Source organism: Azolla caroliniana, unplaced genomic scaffold (assembly GCF_043228905.1).
Source record: "Azolla caroliniana isolate FFs.n. ecotype wild unplaced genomic scaffold, voAzoCaro1.0.p SCAF_2, whole genome shotgun sequence".
In the NCBI taxonomy this organism is placed as follows: domain Eukaryota; kingdom Viridiplantae; phylum Streptophyta; class Polypodiopsida; order Salviniales; family Salviniaceae; genus Azolla; species Azolla caroliniana.
Window position 1 is genome coordinate 27235166 of NW_028230437.1, and position 18539 is coordinate 27253704.

At 36.6% G+C, this 18539-nt stretch overlaps 2 protein-coding genes across 2 annotated transcripts; both read left to right on the forward strand.

Moving 5' to 3' along the window:
• The first annotated feature begins 1325 nt into the window (after positions 1-1325).
• FAS2 (Transducin/WD40 repeat-like superfamily protein) lies at positions 1326-10722 on the forward strand. Its single transcript, XM_087315890.1, has 12 exons — positions 1326-1511; positions 2702-2810; positions 6619-6645; positions 6722-6797; positions 6869-6972; positions 7216-7442; positions 7517-7619; positions 7736-7808; positions 9024-9136; positions 9230-9371; positions 9456-9556; positions 9641-10722. The coding sequence occupies exons 1-12, from the start codon at positions 1398-1400 to the stop codon at positions 10150-10152; spliced, it is 1701 nt and encodes a 566-aa protein (XP_087172016.1). The 5' UTR covers positions 1326-1397; the 3' UTR covers positions 10153-10722.
• A 2801-nt stretch (positions 10723-13523) lies between these two features.
• On the forward strand, positions 13524-17881 carry PP5.2 (protein phosphatase 5.2). Its single transcript, XM_087315891.1, has 12 exons — positions 13524-13623; positions 13822-13991; positions 14080-14151; positions 14239-14386; positions 14495-14603; positions 14683-14800; positions 14891-15038; positions 15271-15519; positions 15708-15833; positions 17036-17136; positions 17232-17306; positions 17404-17881. The coding sequence occupies exons 1-12, from the start codon at positions 13548-13550 to the stop codon at positions 17461-17463; spliced, it is 1452 nt and encodes a 483-aa protein (XP_087172017.1). The 5' UTR covers positions 13524-13547; the 3' UTR covers positions 17464-17881.
• The last annotated feature ends 658 nt before the right edge of the window (positions 17882-18539 follow it).

Below are 18539 nucleotides of genomic sequence, written 5' to 3' on the forward strand. Positions count from 1 at the left end.
GAATGTTATCGTACTAACACTAATAAAAGATACATGAAATGTTCAAGGGTAAAATGTCACATTTCTTCGCTAATTTTTGGTCAACCTAAGTTGGGAAGTGCTTAATGATGGCTTATATACCCTAGTAACACACTTCAACAAAAACAAGGAGTCAAAAAACATGAAGGAAGCAAATGTTTCCAATCTTTGGCTCATGGCCATGCAACGGGGGGGATGCCATGGCCCTTGAGTTTGATTTAAAATAACTTCTAGGTATAGGATGGAAAAGAGTTTTGCATGAATAGTCAACACCACAAATAAATATTGGAAATTGTGAATATATACATTATTAGCAATGATTTGAAGGGTAATTGCAACAACGGGACAAAGAGAGACAACAAGTGTTTTGTGGTTGTCGAAATGAAGAGGGACAAAATGTATTATTTCTCAAGTCATCACCAACATGTTTATGAGACCATCGACATTGGGTTGCATATGCATTGACTCTCGTGTTCTCGTCGGTCCCACTTGGAGGTAGACCAACAAGACGAACAAGCCAACTTGGGAGTTATTGGGAAATAATGGAAGGGCTTGAGCCAAGGTATGAGACAACCTTACCAGTGTTCAACAATGAAAAAGTGTTGAGTAACAAGTTGGATCACGAGAGAATATGACTATTCTCATGAGCAAAATTGGAGTACATGTGTGAGTGGAAAGGCACGTGATTAGGTTTGGAGCACCAAATGAAGCCCTTCAACAAACTCCAAGGCATGTAAGAAATAGCATGAATGGTGTTTGATGTACCAGATCTCAGTGTTGCACTGCCAAAGAATTGAGAGAGTTGCCCATCGGTGAATCGTGTGGGAAGTGGATGTAGGAGCTATTGTAGTTGGGGAGGGTAATATGAAGGCTAGTATGAGATGAAGGCATGCGAGCGAATGAACAAGATCTACGACATACGCAAATTAGTAACATTGATCAATATGGTTTCAAATTTCAACTTATTAGCTTGGTTTCAAATTTCAATTGATTAGCATGGTTTCACTTGATTAGTATTGGTTTCAAATTTCAATTGATTAGTATGGTTTCAAATTATTAGTATTGGTTTCAAATTTCAATTGATTAGCATGGTTTCACTTGATTAGCGTGGTTTCAATTGATTAGCGTGGTGGTTTCAAATTACGCGGAGAAGGAAAAATAAGGGAGGGGTATATATTTGTAAATAACCGAAACGGTAGGGCCTATTCTGCAGCTCACATATTGAACTGGAGGGCTTTCCCGCCAAAACCTCACGCTTTCCTGCTACTGCTTTGCTCAGGGGCATCCTCCCTCCCTCCCGACGGCGAAACGCAGAGACAGACAGACAGACAGATCGATCGACAGAGAGGGGAGGGAGAGGTTGTGAAGGGTTTTTCTCCATGAAAGGGGGGACTGTGCAGATAAACTGGCACGGCTCCGATCCCGTTCTCTCTCTTGACTTCCATCGCTTCTCTGCTTTGCTTGCTACGGGCGGAGCAGATCACGACATCAAGGTACATGATCTCTGCCCCCTCTCGCTCTCATGCTTTCTTTCTCTCTCTCATTTGCGTTCCTTTTCTGTTTCGCAATTGGTTCTGCTAAGAAATTTCACCGAAATGTATTTTAATTCCTCTCTCTCTCTCTCTCTCTCTTTCTTTACCGAAATTTCATGCTTAGAAACCATATGGCCATTGCTTCTGCTAAGAAGCTCTCAGAAATGTGCTTTCTCTATCTCTCCTTTTTTTGCTTTCTTTCCGGACATGTTATGCAAAGACCGTCACATAGAATGCATTCTTATATCTGCCATTTCTTCTGCTAAGAAGTTCGGAAAAATGAAATTTATGTCTTCTCTCTATTCTTCTTTCTTTCCGCAAATTCTTCTGCTAAGAAGCATGTAGCCACTGCTTCTGGTAATATGTTCACAGAAGTGATTTGTTTATATATTTTCTTATCCTGTTGCTAAGAGTCTAATAGAAGGCTTTTTATGTCTTCTTTCTCTCATGCTTTCTGTGTGTTTATTTTCCTTAATTATATCTCCATTTTCTTCTACTAAGAAGCAGATCACCATTTCTTTTGCTAAGTACATCATAAAGGAGGCAGTTATGTAGTTTCATGGATTCGGTGTTGTAGGCTTTTACATATGTCTAGCAATTACTTCTGCTAGGAAGTTCACAAGAGATATTTATCCCTTCTGGCTCATGGCTAATCCGTGCTCGTTTCCTCATGCTTTACAGTTTCTTTCGCTAAGAAGCTCACATAAGGCGTATTTCTTATTGATTATTTGTGCCTTTGTTTTGCAATTTCTTCTAATGAAGCTTACGTCAACCATTTTATGTATGCTATGTCTTCTACTAAGAAGCTCATACAAGACAGTTTATATACTATCCCTCATGTTTCTCTGCACTGCTAATTATCATTTTGCTTCATAATTTCTTCTGGTAAGCAGTGGAGCTCTTTCTTTCTCTGTCATTTCAGGTGTTCAGTGTCACTCTGACTTCCTTTTCCTTCACAAATTCTTCTGCTCAGAAAAACATCATTATCTGACTTCTTGTTTGTTCTGTGTCACTCCGTTTTCCCTTTCCTTCATCGATTGTCCTGCTTAGGAGCACACATCTTCTCATGGCACACCTTTGTTTTCCTTGGAATCCACAATTTCTTCTGCTAATCAACACACAATGATCTCTTTATTTTCTCCTTTTTGCAGTTCTGGACTTTGCACCAATCAGATGAAGCCCCATTACCATCTGTAAGTTTTCATAGCTGCCTGTCGTACCACACTGCAGCTGTCAATGTTGTTCGTTTCTCACCGACAGGTAAATGTTCTCCTAATAGAAGTTATTAGTAAAAGACAAAAATACAACTTCAAATTTGTATAATATCTATAGTGAATTTGGATTGAGGTTATGCTATTGAATGGAATATGAAATCTATAGTGAAATCAGGGTGAAGGTTCTACTACCAATGGAACATGGAATCCATAGTGAAGTTGGAGGTGACGTTATGCTACTGAATGAAATATGGCTTCAATAGTGACGTTGGGCTTGATGTTATTCTACTGAATAGAACTTGAAATCTAAATGGAAATCCCTCAAAGGTGAAAAAGTATATATAAACGAGGGTCTAACGCTGCTACAATCAGCTCACTAAAGAGAGCAGATGCCACACTTGAGACAATGAAAAAGGGAAAGTGTGCAATCTATAGAGACCAAAGAGTGATTGCAACAGAGAGAACGCTCCCATAATGAGGCATGACCTATGAGACCTTGCAGTTAATGCAATGAAATTGCAATGGAGCTTTAAACGTAGATGTAGGATACTGTGATTTACAGACATTGCTGTCTACACTGAGACACTTCGTTGTGCAGACAAGAATTCCAAAGGATGAGGATATCAATGGAATTCTGTGTTTTACCTAAGGCATGCCATTGAAGGTGGTGCTAGAGGATCTGTTGGAGTAGCTATATAGTACAAGATGTGGATGCATGGTAAATGTGAATAAGAATAAGCAGAAAGTTCTTCAAAGATATGTGTAGATTTTTGCTACTTTACACCAGCCTACTTGATGTTTATACCCAGTGGGGAATCACCCTATCTACCATTATGATAAAAATTCGAGGTTTAGGGTTTAAGAGGTTTGGCGTGCAGATGCAAGGAAGTTGTAAGATTTAGTAGAGCATCCCACTCTTTCCAAATCAACATTCAACATATCACACAATCACCGCACTCTACATTTTTCACTAGGCTGATAGTGATTAATGCAATTAGACTCCACAACAGAATTCAAATACTATTGTGGCTTGTTAGGTGAGGTTTTGTGTATGCACACACTACTTTGGGTCCACGTTTAGAATCAGGAAAACATGGACAGAGAAACATGAACAGAGAAGCAGTATCTTAGACCGCATATTGACACTGCAATGGTGCCCATGTAAAGAGGATATATTGCTGCTTTAAGACAGGGCCACAAGCTAAACTCATGCAATGACTGCAAATTGTAGAGGTAGCAAAGGATTTGCAGTGGGGATCTATGGACTCTATGAGTTGGTGTCAGGAAATGTTAGGGCTCTGAGAGAATATCTGACAAGGTTGCCAACACCATTGGGTAAATCAAAGATGCCTCTTTCCACCCACTCCCTTTAGCTTTACATCTGTGAGATTTCAGATTACATAGATAGTTCAAGTGGGTACAAGTCCTGCTGGAGTATTCATACCCATACTTTTATTGCAGATGACATTGTCTTGATCTTGATCTACCTAGCGGGCTTACAAAAACAGTTAGACACTATACATGGATTTTGCGAAGGAATAAATCTCTGTAAGATTTGGCAAGACCATGATATTTAACAGAACTTAAGCATGGGTAATTAGGTTGAATCATCAAATTATATTTGATGAATACACAATCCTATTTATATTTGGGAATCACATTCAGAAGTCTCTATTTCTCACTGGTTGGCGTTTTACACTGTACCATCGAAGTAATAAATTGAGCAAACCCATCTTTGATCCCTGTCATGGGCTTGGCCCTGCCCATAGATCGGAATTGGTATCCTGTGGGCATTAAATATATCTATCTCAAGTGGCCCAAAGGAAGACATCAGAATATAATGCATTCTGCAAATAAAGTGTCTGAATGAGTCACGGGTATAATAGCTTGTAAGTAGGAGATTCGAATATGAAGTTTGTAAAACTAAATTGCCTGTCATTACGGTACATTTGGGTTATGTTGTGCATGAAGAATACCTGACCACCAGAATTTGTAAATATATTGCTGAATATTCTTTTCATGTCCAAGGTGCTGTCAAGAAAACAAAAATTTTAAATTTGAATGAAATATTTGACTTATATAATTTGTTCTCCAATCACAGCACCAGACTTATCGTGGACATAAGCTATTACTTGACTTGTATAATTTATTCTTAAACAATAGCACCCGATTTATGTTGCACATAAGATATTTCTTTGTGACAGCCTTGAGAAGTCCTTGCCTCCATCCATAAGGATTTTGACACTTTTCCTAGATCTAGAACCCCACAACCACCCCTGCCCTGTAGACTCGTGAAGAGGCTACTAGGCATTGGTGTGCCAAAGGAGATGCAATAACGAATCTACATATTGCATATTCTCGGACAGGCAGAGTACAGGGACCAGAGATATCAAAGTCAGTGAATAATATGTTTGAACAAAACAAGACTGAAAATTCATCTAGAAGCATCAAAGACATTCTATATGGAGAGAGAACTTGAGCATTGGGAAAACCAAGGTAATGGTATTTAATACAACACAAACATGTGTTACTAGACAAAGAGGATCAATGCACATTCTATGGGGAACTAGTAGAGTATGTATAAAAAGGAAATGGTTGATCGCCCCCACTAGAACAAGATGGAATATCATGAGAATAATTTCCAACATCATCAGTTTGGTTTGTCACCGGCCCCAGCCAAAAGGATACCCACCTCCCACATATCATATGTAGCTGCATGATTAGACAGATCACCATGTCATCACAAAAACTGTGGATAGGGGCAGGTAGATATGAAGGGTTAGCAACAACATTTTTGAGAAATATGGAAAAAGGCAGAGGTCCTCACCTTGTTTGGGGAGAGAATAAAGTGGAGACATGCTCCACCAAGATGGCTTTTTCTGCCCCCCGCCTTGGAAAGACCCTGATTTAAAGTTGGTAAGGTAGCTGCATGAGGGCTTTCGCTATTCAACATGTTGGTTGATGAGGGTATGATGGTTATATTTTCTTGTATGAGTTCTTTATATCCTTTGGGCATCTTTCCATTAATACCAAGGTGAATCTTAAAGAAGAAGAAGAAGAAGAAGAAGATACGAAGGGCTAGCAACGAATGATCACCTTTGCCAGCTATGCTCTCCAAATCTTGAAACAGAGAACTAACAATATATGTTGTTGCCCCATGTTCCATGTATTCAAAGGGAGATACCATTTCTTTAAGCTAGTCTTTGGACTCTTATAAAAATTGTGGGTTTTGAGGAACATAGATGCCTGCACTGCGTCCTGCTTGAAATTTGGCAGTACCAGGATAAACTCTTGAGATGTAATAAAATACACCTTCTAGTGGATGGGAAACCAGCCAAACCAGCTAGGGAACCTTCACTAACCTCTTTATATCGACAGCACATCCATCCCTCAGATCTCGACATATAATAGACAACATATATATCTATATCTATCTATATATTTGAAGAGAGAGATTATGTTTTCTGGTGTTATGGAAAAAGTACCTGTATATGTATTTCATGTGTATATATATTCATGCATACTTCATGTGTGGGGATATATATATATGTGTGTGTGTGTGTGTGTGTGTTAATTCAGTTTCGTTATATACAGTTAGTAACTAAAATAAACTTATGAAACTTTAAGTATCTCATGGCTTTTTTCAACATTTTCTAAAACTTGAGAATTCTATTTTTATGATGAGTAACTTCATAGTTTTTCTAGTCAGCCATAAGTTTATAATGTTTTTTTTGCGCGTTTAAAAGTTTTTATTTTATTGTTTTTATCTTATTAATTGAAGTTAGTTTACAACAAAACTGTTCATGTATATATCTCTTCATGATTTAGTTTTATTCTCCTGTCTTGTAATGCAGGTGAACAGCTTGCCTCTGGTGCAGATGGTATGTATGGAACCTGATATTCATTTATAGGAACTTGACTGTTTAGACTTTAATTTTGAACAAATGTGTTATATAGGAGGTGAAATACTTCTATGGAAACTTATTGAGGACCAAGATGCTTCTAGCTCTTGGAAGCTCTCAAAAAATCTAAGGTATTCATTTTGAATACTTTTTTAATTGGGATCAGTGCATGATAATGAATTAATGTGGAAGTTATCTACAGATTCCATGTTAAAGATGTCTTAGACTTGCAATGGTCTACTGAAGGAACCTTACTTGCATCAGCATCAGTTGACAATACTGTCATTATTTGGGACATCAACAAAGGTAAACATGAATTGGCAATTGTTTTTACCTGACATGCTGTCTCAAATGCAGTAATATAGCAATTCCACAGCTTTCCACTTTTTCTCCATATATATGATCTAATTAGTAATAACTGTGGCTAGTCTCACAGAAAATTTGTTTGGACACTTCTATTGTCAATATTACTGTATGCAAGTTTCCTTGTATTCATGTATTATGTTGTGCCCTTCCTTGTGTGTTGCTGAATGTTCTTTGTCCTTTCAGGTAATCCTCAACAGGTGCTGAAGGATCATATGCACTATGTTCAAGGAATTGCCTGGGATCCAATAGGTCAATACATCGCATCTATCAGTAATGATAGAACATGCAGGATCTATTGTAACAAGCCTCAGAATCTGAAGAGAAAATCAGAAGAACAATATGTTTTTACCTGCCAGAATGTGCTTGTGAAGGCAGAATTAGTGAAACAGGAAGAAGAAACATGTCCTAAGGTGAAGTTTTCGTTGACATCATATGTCTTGCAGAAGTTTATTTGAAAGCAAGGCACTGATATTGTGTTAATCAGGTTCCAGCAGCCAAGCATCACCTTTTTCATGATGAAACATTGCCCTCCTTCTTTAGGAGGCTCGCATGGTCTCCTGATGGTTCTTTCCTTCTTGTGCCCTCTGGTATATCCCCTTTAACCTATGATGTTTTTCTTAACTGCACTATGAATTCTCTGTATGTCAATATATTTGGTACATTATGTTCCATATTCTAATGTTCATATTTTTATTTTGATTAGGCATTTACAAATCTCCTTCTGATTCAACTTTGACAAATACAGCCTTCGTTGTTTCGAGAACAGATTTGTCAAGGTACATTAGACTAATTTTCTCATGTCAATAATATAAAAGTTTTTCAATCACTGTTGGTCTAGTATGAGATCTCTAAGAACGTTAAGAAAAGACACAGAAGAGCAGCTGTGCACATATTTATGTGTCAAAAACTATGGGATTACCTCATCATTCTAAAGTAATGAGATGGATCTGAGAGATGAAGCAGCAGTTAATGCATTCATGGATGCGGAAGTATGGCTTTAGCTCATCAGTCTAGGTAGAGTGATGACGGCTTCATACTATGTGAGACTTTAAGTGATTGAGTGAGTGGGTGTTATGAGCCTTATGTTTTCCCTCTCTTTGGAGGATCTCCCTAATGAAGATGCAGTGAAGCCCTCCGATAACTCTAGGCATGACAAAAAATATACCTACATGTTTCAAATAATATATGTCTCTAAAAATCAGGTGTGTTGTTTTCAAGAATGTTTGGCTTTGAACAAAGATCAATGAGCCACTTTGTTTACGCAGGTACCCCTGACGTTTTGTATATTTATGAGGACACCTTTCTGGTTTTAAACTTACTGATCAGTTTTTTAAAATGATAAAAGAATTTCAATTCGAATTGTAATTAGGCTGAATAGTGATTAATAGTATACTAGCAAAACAATTGTTTTAGGTGTGTAGAAGAAAAAGAAGTAATCATCCTATCAATCTCAAACTAGTTTAATTAATTAATCTGAATCCACAATTAGAACAATGCGGTATTTTACAAACTTCAAGAAACTGAAGTGTATTCAGAAATTTTGGGAACGAGATAATAATGACTATAGTCCAATGTCATTTACTATAAAAGAAGTAATCCAACAACATACTGTTTTGGAAGCTCAATGTAAAGTAGAATTTGTATGTTATGACCTTGTTTGTATGATATATGACAGTTTGTTTTACATAAACAGGTTCCTTGTGTATGGTAGGTGTGCCCCTTAAAAATAACTCTAGGAAATTGATCTGTTTAGGGTCTAGGGTGTAGCCAAGTATTGAAACTTGATAACTCTGTACAGCAGTAGCCTATAGCTGTTTTTGTTGACCAAGAACTGTACTGAGAAACTTACGTTTATACAAGAATTCCAATGTACTACTAGCCTAATGTGCAAACATAATGATGAAAAAAGTGTTTAATAATTTGTCCAGATGGATGAACTTATTGCCTTCTCCAACATCACGTAACTTCCTTGTTCTGTTGGTTCAGTGCAGACCTTCAATGCATTTGCCTGGAGCAAGTAAACCAATAGTGGCTGTTCGTTTCTGTCCAGTGGTGTTCTCATTAAATCCTAACATGAACCAAAATTTTGATAATGGTTCAAATTGTATGTTAAAGCAAACTTTCTCTGGTGAATTTTGTTCATTTGAATTTGCTCTTTAAAATCTGACATTGTTGTGCTATTCCATTGTGTACACAGCTACGAGTAATTTCAAGCTTCCATATAGGTTCGTCTTTGCAGTGGCTACATTGAATTCATTATATGTGTATGACACTCAAAGTGATTACCCATTAGCGATCCTTGCTGGCATACATTATGCAGCAATTACTGATATTGCGTGGTATACTTCTATTCCATCAATTATCACCAATTTATATTTGTTTTTTTTCTTTTGTTCAAGACATGTGATATTTGGTTTTTTCAGGTCATGGGATGCTAAATTCTTGGTGGTATCATCCCAAGATGGCTTTTGCACATTGGTCTCATTTGATAATGAAGAGCTTGGATGCCCTATGCCATCAAGCGGTAGGTTATTCTATGTTTCCCTTCATACAAGCCATTACTAACGGATATCAACTAATGGCATACAAAATTCAATTGTTGCACCAGAGCTTCCTTCCTATGTTGCGAAGTTTTTGCCTATAGCCAAGGATTCAGTAGTGGATCTTCGGATTAAGTCATCATCTCAAACCACAACGAGCATACAGGGCAAGGAAGTGCAACTGGACCAAATAAAGAAGGGTGATGTTCTGTCCAAAGAGAATATGGAGCATGAGGCCAAGAATGAAGGGAAAGATGAAACAGAAACAACACACCATGTATATTTAAAGAACACTGCCTTGGGTTCTGGTTCCCCAAAAGAAACTGCGCAAGGAGAAGCTGGAGTAATGAACCTCAAGAGTTGCAAGAAGCATTTGACTGATGCAAATATATCATCTGAATCATTATTGGGACGCACCACAGTAGTGAAGGATGATTCATCATCACAACTGCAATCTACAGACATTTCAGTAGACATCAAGAATGACAAAGTTTCTGATGATGTTGAAAAAGCCATACCACCAAAGCCTAGGCGAATAACACCTATTGCCATCACGACGAACTCTGCACAATCTTCATGACGAACTTCACCAAAGGCTGCAGGAATATGATGAAGGATTGATCAGGGAAAAGCATATATAACTTGAAGCATCACACTTTGATTGCTTTGAGACTAGCATTCTTAGGTACATACAAGGGATGATTGTTAAAGTCAACAAATTGAGTGAAGGACAACTTTCTAGAGTGTCCATTGTCTAGTATGATCATCATCACCATCATGATCGTCATCATTATCGGCGGATTAAATTTTTGCAACCGTCCCTGTCATAGATTATGTATAATATCAATGTGCAAATGCTCATTTTGCCGTGAAAATCTTAGTTTTCATGCCAGTCATTTCTGCCATTTGTGAAGTTGTAGCATGTTTTAGATCTTGGATCCCCAAAGAGCTCACTCACTCTGACTTTGATGCTTGTTTATTCTTTTAACTTTTTGGGAGGAGGATTGACTTGGGTGGAAAATTTTATGAAACATGTCAGAAAAGAAAACAGGATTTTTAATGGATTCCATTACCTTCTTGGAATAACTTTTGACTCTTTGGTATCATCAATATATAAATAACATTCAGACAGAATGCAAGTCTACGTATATGTGTTTGTCTCGTGAAGGATTGATAGTTGTTGTCATAATCTTCATTTACCAACTTACCTCCATATTCTCCCTCTTTGAGAATAGAAAAGCAATCATAAAAGACAAGCTTCATACGGTTAACTTGTGATCTCTCAATGGAGACTAATGTGGAATGATTTTGAGAGGTTGTTCAATTCATGCTTATGGTTTTGAGTCCATTTGTAGTGTCTGATGACTTTAAATTATGTAAATGAAATATTTGAGGTAACACAAAGTTGTGTATGTTCTCTCGTGTCCTTGTTCTATGGGATCATGCCTCAATATATTTGAATGGCTTTATCAAACACAAATTCTAGTATAAAATCTTGGATGTCTTTTTTTACTTAGGTTTTGTAAAAGTCGCTAAAACTACGTTGGGGTTTATTGACACCTAAATGATCATGAATGCTTTGAGAATGAGGCCCTTAAACTCATTGTCCTTGTTTTACGTATGTTTTTTATTTTACCTCAACAAAGTAATCAACCCTCAAAGATAGATTAGTGTTTTCATCTTTGCTTGAATTTTACTAAATTCTTCAAGTTTGGGATAGAGCTTGAGATTCGGTCTTGACCTCTTTGCCATACTCAAACAAAACTATAGCCAATATGACATTCACCTAATATGCTCTCTGTAAAGATACCTCTATATGCATAAAATCAAGCTCATTGGATGTGGCCATGGACTTGAGGCATCTGTAAAAACATTGTATGTATCTTTGCGATACCCCAAACAAATTTCAAATGCGTGAAGAATTTGTGCTCCATATTCTTTTTTGTCTCTAGGTTCGATTTGTTTTGTAAGCCACGTAATGTTGTCGTGGTCAAATAAAACCTCAAATTGAGCACCATATTAAGAGTTTATAGAAATTGACAAATCCAAGAGAACAATAGATATCTTAGAGTGAAGTGGGTGTTTGGCAATCTAAAACAGCATGAACTTTGGTTGGATTCCTTCTTACACCCGAAGGAGTGATGAAATATACCCATGGAACTTATCAATTCTTTGATAAAGTTGAAACTTCTCCAACATTGCATGCAATTTATGCTCTCATAAAAATTAAAGGACCTATCATTCTTATTTCTTGTCTTTCTTAAGAGTTTTGGTGTTTCTACATCATGAGAGAAATATCCAAGAATTCTCACAAAACATTAGTAGCTGTGTCGTTGAAAAAATGCACGTGCATTAGTGAGCCCAAAAGGTATATATGTGTACTCAAAATGGTCATATCAAGTATGAAATGTTGTCTTCCCTTCATCATCTTCGCGGAAATGAAGCTTTGAGTTGTTCTGTTAGGTATGAGATATGAGGAAGTGGATACTCATACCAACCACAAAGAACCAACATTCTTTTTTACAAGGAAGACACACTCTATGATAAGTGATCGAGAGTGTCGGATAAACCATTAGCCAAATTCTCATCAATATAATTCCATGAAACCTCTAATTTAGCAAATAACAAGTTGAATAAGGGACCATATAATAACATCATCCCATATTGTGAATATGTTTTGACAATCTGTGGGATAATCAATTATCGAAACATTGGAGGATTCATGATACATGATCGGAAGTTTAGGAGCAAACTTCATAGGTCTAGAGCTAGTTGAAGGCGAAATCGAGACGAAGTAATACCAAAGCAAGTTCACGTTTGTCAACTTTTTGAAACTTGTAAAGAAACATCCACATGAGTGGGGGGGGAGCTCAGGCAAAAGTTCGAGCATGAAGTAGGTTGAGAACATACACATAAGGTGGAACAAGATCTGGGGGTAAGAGAGAATGCATACATTGGGGTAGAGTAAAGTGCATAGGTAGTGAACAAAGACTTATATGAGCTATAGTGAGAATTTGGAAACAAGAGGTATCAATATATTCTTTTATGTGAAGATTGAAGCCATTCAAGGGCTCCGGTTGAGGTTTTTTGAAGTCAGAGGTTCGAATCCTACCTTCCTCCCTCTTCTCATTTCAAAAGTTATTATTATTATTATTATTATTATTATCATCATAGATTCATATTCATTCAACATTAGACATAGACACCGGCCATAACTCAACTCTTTTTTGTTTTGTTTTGTTGTTTTTGGCTTCTGCTTCTTCCTTTAACTAGGTTAAAAGAAGAAGGTTTCTCTCTTTAGTTATATATCTCCCTCCTTTTCCTGCTCCTGTTCTCTTTTTCTTCTTCCCGAGCTTCTCCTACTCTGTTCCTTCTCGATCTTTTACCAGGTAAACTCCCCCCCCCCCCCTCCTTGTCTTGTTTGATTTTAATCGTTTTGCTCTCTCTGCGTTTCTTCTTGTTTTCTTGCTTAACTGTTTCCCCTTCGAATCAATCTCTTTTCCCTGCCCTTACTTCGTCGGGTTTAATCTAATGTCTATGTTTCTCGTTTGTCCTTTTTACTCCATTCTCGTAATTGGTTTTTACTCTTTCTTGTTTAAATCAGTTCCATTCTGTTTCTTGTGTGTTTTGCCCTCCTTTTTCTTTGCTTTTGGAACATAAAATTTTCGAATGTGGTCATTCTATTTCTTGTTAATCCAGAATAATTAAATGGCAGAAGGAATCATGTTGTAATAGGAAAAACAATCTCTCCAATAGCCTCGTAGTGTATGAATAGAAACTTTTCTTGATAGTTTTCTTGACAACTGTGTAATGCATGGTTAGAAAGTTTTTTGTGATATTTTCGATGAAATACATGTCCTTATTTCGGAAACTTTGTAATGTACGATCAGAAATGAGTCAAGGATGAATTTCAAAACCTATTTCATCTTGTTTTTGTGTGGATTGTCGCAGTAAATAAAGGTCCAAAACCTCGTGATGATGAATGGCAATGCCGATTCAGACATCCAGAGAGCAGAAGAGCTGAAAAACGCTGCAAATGTAGCGTTTCAAGGTTTGCATACAAAAATCAACCTTGTTATTCACATATATTGTCATTAACCATCCCTATACTTCTTCACTGCATGTATTCAACTATAAAAACTAGTAATTTTGTAGAGAAGGCATTTAAGTCAGTTTACTACAGGAGCAACCACTTTGCTGTTGGAATTCCTCTGATTTGCTGTATTTTATATTATTTTGTAAATTTCAGCCCACAAGTTCTCTAAAGCAGTAGATCTCTATACTGAGGCGATAAATGCAAACAACAACAATGCTGTCTACTGGGCAAACAGATCATTTGCCCACACAAAACTTGAGGAATATGGAAGTGCAATTGCAGATGCGTCTAAAGCTATAGAAATTGATCAGAAATATGTCAAGGTAGATGATCACTATTTTGATAAAATTTCTAGTCACTTTAGAGGTTAGCTCATCCAGATTCTTATGTTGCTTGAGTTATATACTCCAGGGTTATTATAGACGCGGAGCTGCATTTTTAGCAATGGGCAAGTTTAAAGATGCATTAAAAGATTTCAAGCAGGTACTGGATCAGCACGTGGGCCTTGTCATAGAATCATTAGGATTAAGGATCATGATATGTTATGGGGTATTTTCTCTATTCTGTCAGGTTGTCAAAATAGTACCCAAGGACCCTGATGCTATCAAAAAACTACGGGAATGTGAAAAAGCAGTACAAAAGCTGAGATTTGAGGAAGCAATTGCTACTAATGCAGACAATCATTCGATTGTTGATTCAGTAGACTATGAATCCATGTGTATGTATTTATGTCTAATTCTATTGCTATGGGTACTACTTCATGGTTTCAATTAGAATTGTTCTTCTTACCGTTGTAAATAATATCTTCTTTTCTTTATGTCTCCAGTGGTACCCGATTCCTACAAAGGGGCTAAAATTGAAGGTGATGCAATCACGCTCGATTTCATAATGGCAATGATCAAGGACTTCAAAGAACAAAAACAGATACACAGACGGTGCATGCTTTTACGCATGTTTTAGTATGTGGTTTTAATTTCTTAGATTGTATTAATAACTAAAGTACACTGTCTGCAGATATGCTTTTCAAATTCTGCTTCAAATAAGGAAGATTCTAATCTCCCTTCCATCTCTAGTGGACATTACCGTTCCTGAAAATTGTCAATTTACAGTTTGTGGTGATATTCATGGTCAGGTGTGTACATCCTTACTTGACCTGATTAGTTTAAGTTTCTGCAATTCTAGCTGATGGTATCACAATTTTCTACTGTGCAAATGAGTGCAGTTCTATGATCTGCTGAATATCTTTGAACTGAATGGATTCCCATCAAATGAGAATCCCTATCTCTTCAATGGAGACTTTGTTGATCGTGGGTCCTTCTCAGTGGAGGTCATATTCACTCTGTTTGCCTTCAAGTGCCTTTATCCACAAGGTGAACCTTATCATGTCATTTTTCCTTGATTAACAATGTAGCAAAAGATAAGCAGCTGAGTAATCTGATATTACGATTCATAATAACACATGCATTTATATACTCCCTATACTTTATGTACTTTGATGTTTAGTCAGTTATTCATAACAAGTGCTGCTGTTTTAAGTTAAACATTTTGTGTCTTGCTTGATTTGATATTCTAATTCTGACTATAGTGGGGTTGAATATCCAGGTATTTATCTTGCAAGAGGTAATCATGAAAGCAAAAGTCTGAACAAGATTTATGGATTCGAAGGGGAAGTTAAGGCAAAATTTAACCAAATGATGGTTGAGCTTTTTGCTGAAGTCTTTTGCTGCTTGCCCTTAGCTCATGTACTGAACAACAAGGTCTTTGTGACACATGGAGGTCTTTTTAGTAAAGACGATGTTAAATTGTCTGATATTAGAAGCATAGATCGCTTTGTGGAACCACCTGATGAAGGTAACTAACTTAAAAATTTTGCTCTTTATTTAGCTGTTGTTTTTCTATGCTGGTCTTGGTTTATTGGTTTAAGATCAGACAGAAAGTATGTTATTGAGACTTTTACTTGGCCTTCATTTCCCCTTGTTTTTTTTGTAATTTATCTCTTCAAGATCAAGTATATAATGAGTTTCTTATGTTTCTTTTAGGAATTATGTGTGAGTTGCTGTGGAGTGATCCATCTCCAACATTGGGCAGATCACCTAGCAAACGTGGCGTTGGTGTTGCATTTGGATCTGATGTCACAAAGAATTTTTTGAAACAAAACAACCTAGGTAACTCAAGTCTTAAATGTGAGATATATGTATTTATTCTTGTTTGTGTCATTGTATGTTTATATATGTATAATGTATGCATGTGTGTATTTGCATGAGATATGGTGTTCATCAAACTGCTGGTTCTGTTTGTCTTGTCACTGCAGCATGACTATTTTTATGTACACTTGGGCATTGGTTTCCCCAACTTTTAGCACTCTTAAGAGCATTGGTTTCAATGATTTCTAGTTCTGTGAATCTTTATATTTTGTTTCGGTACAATAGCTGTTAGAATTTAATTTATTGGTGCTTGTCTTCCATTTGGATGGATTGATTTGGAGTTGGGAAATCTTATTTTATATTTACAAATGCATATTTCCATATACTTGTCTCCCTATTTATCTGTGATCAATGACCTTGATCTCTTGTATACAAGTCTTTTGATTATTTCTCTGATTTTGTAGTTATAAAATATCAAGTAAAAAGTGTCTAGATTATTTCCTTGAGTTTTTCTGCACTGATAATCTTGGCATACAAACTCCATCCTTCACTTATATTAACCAGAGGAAAGTTAAGCATTATGGCCGGTATATGCTACTTTTTCGCCAATGAATTGTCCGTTGTTTCTCTCAGCCATTATTGTATGAAAATGTTTCTTGAAAACTGCTTGGCATTTCAGTCATTTAATTTTGTCATTCGTTATCATTCTTCACAGTGCTACAGACTTCAATAACTTGGATTTATCCAGGATGATTAAACCTCTAGTAGCCTTCAGTACAACCTTTTTCTTCCTTTATTTCTGCAAATATCTCTAAGTTTGCTATTTCCCCTAACACTTCTGCTCAACCTCAAAAGAGAAAAAAGTGGATAAATTGAAGAGAATATACAATTAGAGCACATACAATTGAGAAGGCCATGAATCGACCCAGTAATTGCTCAAATACCACATAAATTTTCGTTTATGGTGATTAGCCAAAGGCATTAGGGAAAATAAAGATACTCAGCATTTTGGAGTATTTCCATAATTCAGGCATCATTTGAAGTTTTGGGCGGTTAGCCCAAACTTAAAGAGCAAAGAATTGAGATAGAGAAGAGACTAGTGATGATAGAAAGCAGGGTCAATTCACAATTTGAAAATGCATTACCTGGTAATCCAATAATATAAAAATGGGAAAATTTTCTACTGAAGAAATAATTTTTAACCGGGTGAGGTGTTTTCTCAGAACTTGTTGTGAGATCTCATGAAGTTAAGGATGAAGGCTATGAGATTGAGCATGATGGCAAATTGATAACTGTATTCTCGGCGCCTAACTACTGTGACCAGGTAAGCAAATCTATTTATCTATTAAATGACGTTTAAAAAGATTATATAAATATTGAAAATAATGCCATTTTCTTCGTTGTACTTACATTTGCCAGATGGGAAACAAGGGAGCATTTATTAAATTCAAATCGCCAGAATTGAAGCCTGATATTAGGACGTTCAATGCAGTTGTAAGAGACCCATCTCCCATTGATAGTTCTTTCATGATTGGTTCTCTTGAAAATATATTTCTTAACTAGTTTTGTTGCGTTTTATAATGTGTGACAGCCTCATCCTAGTGTGAAGGCAATGGCGTATGCGAGCAATTTGTTTAGCCTATTGGGCTGAATTTGTTATACCCTTGGCTTTGATATAGTGAGATTTTCCACGAAAAAATTCAATGCGTCTGCAAAAAAAGCAAGAGATTATCTCTGGCTGCAAGCAAATCACAAAGTCGGCAATCTTATGAATCAATGATATATGATATGCTTCTTCTTACCGTTGGTTTTTTTACCAATGGATTCTTGTACAAGGCCAGCTTGTAAAAGAACTAAGTATTGTGATTTCTTTAACTATACCATTGGTTCATGTGATGTAGAGGTTTTAAGGCCAGCTGCTGTTGTGTGTCTCTCTCTTTCTTGGTTATTAAGAAGGGGTTCCTGTACCATGACCAGGTTGTGCTCTGATCCTTGTAATTTGTTGAACAAGTTCTAGAGCGAGCTTTTGTAAGCAAAATATATTGAAGGGAAATTTTTAAATTGTGTGATTAACCTAGCATATGTGCAATGGTTTCAGTTTTATGGTATGAACTTTGAAGTGTATTTTGGAGTTTGTACTTTGGTATTATATGCATATCTATAACTAGATTGTTTGAGTGGTTAGGTGCAGGTGTTGTATGTACTATATTAAAATGTTTGTGACAATAAGTTATGTTTAATAACCTAGTTACATTTCATACTATCACAGACTGCATTGACTATGGTACTGGCGTTTCAGGAAAAATGAAGTTATGAAGTTTATTGGTTTATTTTATGATTGGTACAGGTGTATTAGGATGAAGTAGTCCTGAAGAGTGGAGACGTTTATTGGTTTCTCCTAAAACTCTACCCCCTGCCATGTAATGAAAATGAAGGAATGTTATGTAGCTCCACTTTTTGTCCTAATACATGTTTTTTATGTGTGAAAGCTGCTGATGCTGTGTTCTCTTCTCTATGATTTGGCATGCATGTTCTCATATTGAGTATTCAGATTTTAGTTTTATTGCTGCAAGGTTGAATGAATTGTTTCTTGGTTAGATCTAAATACCAAAATAGCTGGAATAATTCAATTTGGCATGGGAGAGTAGTGGGAAATATTTTGCTATAGATTTGCATCTTTGTAAATTCAATACTGATTTTATAAGCCCTGAGCTTCACTGTCTGTCT